Raw genomic sequence first — 7,375 nt, 5'->3', positions numbered from 1 at the left:
TATAATAATAAATTAATAAATAAAATGAAATAAATACTTTTTTTAATTTTATTGAATTATTTATAACGAATGTGGAAAAACTTGATAAAAAATACAAAAATTTTTTATTATTGAACTGAACTAGAACAAATGTTAACATATATTAAAATTAAAATAAGCTTTTCTAAAAGTCAAGTGTATAGATATTATATTTTATAATAATAAAAAAAGTTTTGTCCGCGCGCCACACAAATTCTCATTTACAAAATAATAACGTTTTATATTTAATATACAATCATATACAACACCATACAGCCTAAAAATAAATACGGCTTCTGCATAATCTTGAGACGCCTGTAACATACGGCCGCAGCGTAGCGTCTGGTCAACTAATTATTTAACTATAAATAAATGCATTGATTATGTAGAATAAAGTTTTGGTTTACTGTGTATATATTATTTTGTTTAAAGCACAGTGCATTGTACTGATTATTTGCTAAGTAATGTTATGATCAAAAGATGATGTACATTCTTCAAAATTTTTGGTAAATTCTTTAAGCTGCGAAAAAATGTTTTAGCAGAATTAGTTAAAAACAATAGCTCTAATACTTTCATCCTATACAAATTTTCGAATGACAAATATATTTTACACTGGGTTTACATATATAGAAAAGGTATCTTGATCGAATACATTAGTGGCTGGGGAGATTGGGGGGAATGATATCCCTAAGGAAAAGTGTGTATATTGCAGAGAAATTATTCGAGATATGAATTAAGGCGAAATAGTTTTGGTTTCTATATTTAAGTATTATGCCAAAGTATATAAATTTTTATATCTTTCTGGAATATTGAACTCTCGAAAAACATAGAATAAACAATTTTTGTATGTACCTATATCAGGAAAACAAACGATTGCGTAGTCAACACTATGTCTACATGGTATTTCAACAATTAACTCAGTCAATTGATTGTTTTCACTTGTTTAACACTATTTTTTTATTTTTTCAGAATTTAAATATTAAATAACTATCGATAAAATCTAATGAACCATGGTACCTGATGTATGGTACCTAATATACCAAGAATCATTCCCACCGATTGTACCTGAAAAAGCACTTCTCAATATCTAATCGTTACAGTTTATTCTAGGGAATAGCATCATAGAATGTACATATGTGATTTAAACATTGAAAACCCTACACGTTTCTCTTGTAAACATCTTCTTCTCTGACCGCCCAGCAACAACTTCAAATGGTATTTGCAATGACTATAGGGTATCGATGAGATTATTTCCCACTTTTACTTCGCTTATACCCATACTTGGAAATCCATAAACCATACAAACGCCAAGTGTAATATTTAATGCTTATACATTACCATGAAGAAATGATACATATAGATTGTTAGTTAATCTCAAAATTGAAGATAATGCAACTGGAATATGATATAACAACTAATTCTCCAATTGATAACTGGCAGTAACAACTCGCCAACTGGCTATAATCTAATAGTAGCTAATTCGTACTAATTGAAATCAGAATAAGATCCGATTTCAGTAGTTACAACTTCGATTACTAGATGGCAATACTTGTACTTACCATTTTTAAGGCCAATGAAAATATTCAAATAAGATAAATTCCACCAACTGGCAATAAAAATTTGTACTATTAAACAGGAAGTGGACTGCTTTTTCAGTAGTTCCAATTTAAACCACCTGATTACTTACCATTTATCAATAACCAATGATTTATATTGAATATATTATTTATAAAAGAATATGCAACAATCGGCTTATGTGGACTAAGAGCCAGCACCTGCCAGACATACGTTAAAGTATAGAAGCTGAAATTTTTTTTTGCGTATTCTCACTGGTGTAGGGAACAATCTTTGGGGATTACAAATCTTGACTAACGGTGCCTTGGGTAGGTATCAGGTACCCAGTACCCGAGTTCTCTCACGTTAAATTATAAAAGCTGAAATTTACACAGAGTGTTAAAATGACCATTTGAAGTCAATATTGAAAAGGCCAGACCAATCCGAAGGGTCAGATGCGGTAGAAGGTCAAATGCACAAAATACACAATCTACATTTTCTTCCATGATTATGAAATTATTTCACTGAATTTTGCTTTTGAAATTTTCTTTCGAAACACTACCTTCGACTTGTATATTAAAATATTAAAATATTATAGTGATATTTCGTTGAATATATTAATAATAACTAGAGGTAATATAGAAGTTAGTTACTCTTGTCTATAATGCACTAAATTACAGGTCTTATTTTATTACTTGAATATGTTTAGAGCGCTGGCTCTTACTCTAATAAATAAACGATCAGAAATTTTTACTTTAATTGTTTATATGTATAGGTTCGCTCCTGATATAGGGTGTACTTAACAAAGTAAAGTTCTATTAGTTAAAAAAAAAATGATTCACATCGTATATTTATTTACATTTTTATAAAAAACGTTTACTCATACAATAATACAAGTAATTTATGTTTAAATAAAATATCATATTCCAATTACTAAAAAACATATTGTTCAAAGAAACAATACTTAAAATTGGCATCCTAAACAAAATAAGTATTTTTATAAAATTTTATTTTTTAAACAATTCCCAAAAAATTAAACGTCCTATAAAACCTTTTATTCATCTTTTCTATTAATAATTTTTAATTTTTATAAAATCAATACACAGGCATTATTTTTTTGACGTTTCGATTGGCGTAGATGGTTTTGACGATTTAATAGAATATGTTCTTGATACTTTTTGCGACCTTAATGAAATTTTATCATTTGATTGTCGACTATTATTAGTATTAAAAGTATGATTATTAATATTGTGATTATTGATAATTGTCTCCTTGTCAGTATGATGAAGTACATGATAATCTTTTGGTATTAATGTTTCTATTATTAATATCGTTTCATCATCCATATAATTGTCTGTTGAAAGAAGGCTGCTACAGATACTTGGTTTCCTCTGGAGATGAATCATTGTATCATTTAAATTATTTTGTTGTGAACCTAGTTTAAGGGGATAAAATTAACAATATTATTGTGTTTACATTATCAAAGAAATTATCCATTTTTTTGATAATGTATACATTCTTTTATAAAAGTTTCTGCGGAATAGTTGTGTTCAATAATTGTGTTCAAAATCCCTCTCGGAACTTTAGCAATAAAGATTTCCTCACGGCTTAGTTTAAGGATTTCACGGATTCGATTTAGTCAACAGATCACGTTCCTCATATAATTTTACGTTCTGTTGTTTGCGAACTGAACTGTAAGCGACTTCCGAATAGAATCATCCCGAGAAAGATGAATTTTGGGTGGGGAGAGATAAATATGGTCAAAACTAAAGGCTTCTATTCGAGTTATGATCGTAGCTATAACTGCCCGGTGACGGCTTTTATAAGGTAATTATACCGAGGTCCTTACAACGCGATTGTTTTAGAGCTTTCATAGTGAGCAGGAGGAAGAAATAATGACTCATGTCTTCTGCCTTTGATCAACGATTTCTATTAACTGGCTGGCTTTTACTGTTCTTAAAAAGCTTTAAAAGGTTGAAGAATCTTTTAAGAGGGTAGCTTTAGGTATCACAATGGGTCTTAAGTATCTTAAGAATCATAATGAATCTTAGCTTGCCTAAGTGTTTCCCATCCATTATAAAATTGGTAATACTAACCTGGATAAATATCATAATATTTTGAATATGGTGATTTATCAACATTCGTTTGCACATTAGTGCTATTGGTTTTATCCTTGTGATGGTGTATTGATTTTATTAATTTAGAATTATCCGCCTGTTTTTGGTTGAAGGTAGGAATCGATGATCTACGTTTTGTGTCCGAATGACGATTCTGATGAATGTTTATTGTTTTTGAATTTTTTTCATCACACGTATTACATCCTGTATTGCCCGATGTTACATTATAATATGATTGACTTGCTTTTTTTGGTTCTGAAAATAAGGTTGAAATAGAAAAATTAATAAAAAGGTTCCTAGTTCCAATTTTGAAAATCACCTTTTTGTGATCCTAGAAACCGTAGAATTTGATACTGTGGTCCAAATTTCAATTTTTTCTAAAAGATGTACATCAGCCAGGGCAATTTTGGGTAAAAGGTTTGATTTTTTTAAAATATGTAGTTGGGCTAAGCCTAAATCAATTCTGAAAATTTTAGGAGGGGGGTTGTCCGATCATTTAAATAAATAAATGATTTCAAAAGTAGGCATATATAATATTGGTCTTATGGGAAAACGGTCGTTGGATGATTTACGTATTTTTCTCAAGAGTATTTTTACATATTTCGATACCTACTTGATTGTGACGGTAAATGGAATGATCTATAAACATTAGTGGTCAATGGTGGTGTCGACACAGCACCACCGCGATTTAATTTTTTTGGTATATTTTTATTTTCATTGAACAATGTTTGCTGATAATTCACAGTTTTCGTAACTGTCGATCCAGATACAAGATTTGTAGCTGTACTGGAGACATCACGACTGCTATTTCTTCTACTACCCAATCGTGATTTATGTATTGGTATACGACTTGGTTTCAGGATTGCAGACCTATTACTAGTTGACGGTGGTGTTATGTTTGGCTGTGATGATTCTTCAGGTGGTGTACCACAAGGGTGCGGTATCAAACTATTATTAGAATATGTAATAGAATCTGTTTGTGATGAACAATTTTCATTACTAAAATTATGACGATCACAACATGATGATAAAATTGATGATCGTAATAAAATATCATCTTTGATTTGTTCAACAGATGATAAACATTTCATGGATGGTGTATTTGGAAATTCTTGTTGACTTTTATTTCCATATTCTTCAACTACACCTAGACAAATGAAAACAAGAATAATTCTTATTATTCGAATATTATCTTCGTAGATTTTAAAAAATGCATATTTCCACTTACCATGTTCACATGATGAACAAGTTGAAGATTTTGAACTTAATATTTCGATAATTTTTTTACTATTATCTTTAAGAACCAAATTCATTGCTGATGATTTCTCTTCATCTGATGAACTATCATCACAACTACTTTCACCTGATTTCACAATATCTGTTTGAGTATAACTTTCAGCATTTGCTTGACATTTATCGTCACTATCATCAGTGCTTTCATCATCATTACCATCCTCATTATTACTTGCAGCATCGTTATCGTCAGTACTAGCATTATCGTCAGTATTATCATCATTCTCAACAGTGTTTAAAACCATTTCATCATTATGTAAATGACAACAAATATGCACGCTATCTTTACAAGTAGGTATGTTTAAATCATCAAATGATGATTCTTGATGATTTGTGTTATGTAATATTGGTAAACATTTTGTTGTTGATTCTTTTATTATTAATTTCATAAAAGAATCATCATTACATAATGCAGATAGTTTTGATGTAATTGGCGATGATTTATAAACAAGATTTATTGATGATTTACTAGTCGAAGAATCATCTTGACTATCATCGTATTGCTTTGTTGGTGTTGCAGAAGATTCCTTACAAGCTAAAACTGAACAATTACAACGTACTTCAAACGGTGAAGTTTGAACTTTTGGTCTATTACATTTGCTGAAAAAAAATTTATTTTAAATTACTTGCTTTTAAGGTATTTCTAGCATGAGAGGAATGGACATGTTTGGCCTATTTTTCCTAGACTCAGGTTCCTAGGTTGCAATTTTTAGTCGTTTAGATCGCGTGCTAATCAGCTGCAAAGTTCGCGATTTCCATTCAAAACATTCATAAAACTGACTGTCCTATCAGCTATTATTTACGATATTAAAAGTTATCTCGACATAATTTTAAAAAAAAAATAGGAGAGTTGTAAGTGATGTTTGGAATTAAAAATTTTGTATATAAATTTCGTTCACAAGATATTAATTTTGACGTAAATTTCATATCTATAAATAAGTTAACACATTATAAACCTAGAACCCCGCAATTACAAATAATTGATATTTAATAAATCTTACGGGCAACGATTCTTTGGCGTCAATCTATTTTCTTGCAACCAAAATAATGAAGAAAACATACTAGATAAAAATCCTTTCCATTCTTTTGGCTCAGGCTGAGATGCTTCCTGCATTTATGCACGAATACCATAAAATTTTGCGACATAAACTACAATAAATTTTCGTAATAAAATTCACTAGTAAAATTTTTTTTACATTTTAAATTATTTATACAATTAAACAAAAATGGTTTTCAATTCATTATGTTACTACGGAAATATTTATATTATATTTGTGGCAGACGTTGTAAAATGTTTAAAAATTCCAAAACTTGACGAGTTACCAAAGTCAAAAACTTTTACCATAAAGTAATATATTTTTAATACCCGAATCAAAAATAAAAGTGGTGTTATATGTTTCAACGCTATGTGTGTATGTGTGTCTGCCTGCCTGTCTGTATGTGGTATCGTAAGGCCTAAACGCATGAACTGATTTTGATTTTTTTTGATTCGTTTGAAAGGCAATTTAATGGAAAGTATTCTTAGATATGTTTGAAATTTGTGTTCAGGTTTCCGTACCCAAACTTACCGAGGGTTTCTTAAACCTCCCAAAAAAAAATCATTTTTTAGCCTTTTCTAAGGTTCCGTTACCATATGGCTAACGGAAGTTTTTTTAAATTTTATAACCTTCACTTTTTAAAAGCTTGAAATAATTTCGTAATTATTTATAATCGAAAATGATTTATTAATTAGGGCATGAACTATAAATTTATATTAATGAACAATTTAATTAGGTTCATATTTTAAAAATATATAAATAAATTACAGATTTTGAAATTAATGTTCGTTAATTTTAAAGACGTGACAAACCAATCATTTTGAATAAAACGGCTGCGTAGAAATATTATATTTACATATACGATATATTATTATTACCATACATTTAATAATAAAAAGTATTTTTAGCAAATTCGTAGAACATATGCTAATAATTTTTATAATATATACTTCTGATAAAATAAATGAATGATTTATCGATATATATTTCAATAAAAAAATTAATTATATAAAAGCAAAAGAAAACTAAATCAGAATATTTTGTGTTTAAACTTTTAATAAGAATTTATATACTGTTTGAAATACCTAATTTTTATTTATTTTCAAAAACTATCTTTCAAAATATTTCAAAAAATATGTTTTATATTAAAATTTATAAATTAAATTTAAGTAAAATGTTTTCCCCTGAGTCACTTAGATGCTATATGAATATACCTATTGCAGTTATTTGTATGAGAATGGAAATTTTCAGATTTTTCTAGAGATTAATTCGAAACAAATGAACCACTTAATTTAATTTGATTTATCATTAATCCCTTCTAAATTGAACAAAACTTCTATAGCTAAAATTTCTTCT

At 28.7% G+C, this 7,375-nt stretch overlaps 1 protein-coding gene across 1 annotated transcript; it reads right to left on the bottom strand.

Moving 5' to 3' along the window:
* Positions 1–2,681: 2,681 nt before the first annotated feature.
* On the bottom strand, positions 2,682–6,181 carry LOC123295970 (myosin-G heavy chain-like). The gene is made up of 5 exons (XM_044877431.1): positions 5,984–6,181; positions 4,918–5,582; positions 4,303–4,836; positions 3,669–3,944; positions 2,682–3,007 (listed from the first exon to the last, which is right to left on the bottom strand). Exons 1-5 carry the CDS (start codon positions 6,094–6,096, stop codon positions 2,682–2,684), a joined length of 1,914 nt encoding a protein of 637 aa, XP_044733366.1. The 5' UTR covers positions 6,097–6,181.
* Positions 6,182–7,375: the final 1,194 nt, after the last annotated feature.

The sequence above is a fragment of the Chrysoperla carnea genome, chromosome 3 (genome assembly GCF_905475395.1).
Source record: "Chrysoperla carnea chromosome 3, inChrCarn1.1, whole genome shotgun sequence".
NCBI classification, from domain to species: domain Eukaryota; kingdom Metazoa; phylum Arthropoda; class Insecta; order Neuroptera; family Chrysopidae; genus Chrysoperla; species Chrysoperla carnea.
This window is presented reverse-complemented; position numbering and strand designations above follow the sequence as displayed.

Excerpts from the sequence above, each read along its gene's own strand:
- LOC123295970 (XM_044877431.1), bottom strand. The coding sequence starts at position 6,096 with ATGCAGGAAGCATCTCAGCCTGAGCCAAAAGAATGGAAAGGATTTTTA. Across the intron at positions 4,837-4,917 it reads TTGTTCATCATGTGAACATG|GTGTAGTTGAAGAATATGGA; the intron begins GTAAGTGGAAAT and ends TCATTTGTCTAG. Across the intron at positions 3,945-4,302 it reads CCATTTACCGTCACAATCAA|AACCAAAAAAAGCAAGTCAA; the intron begins GTAGGTATCGAA and ends CCTTATTTTCAG.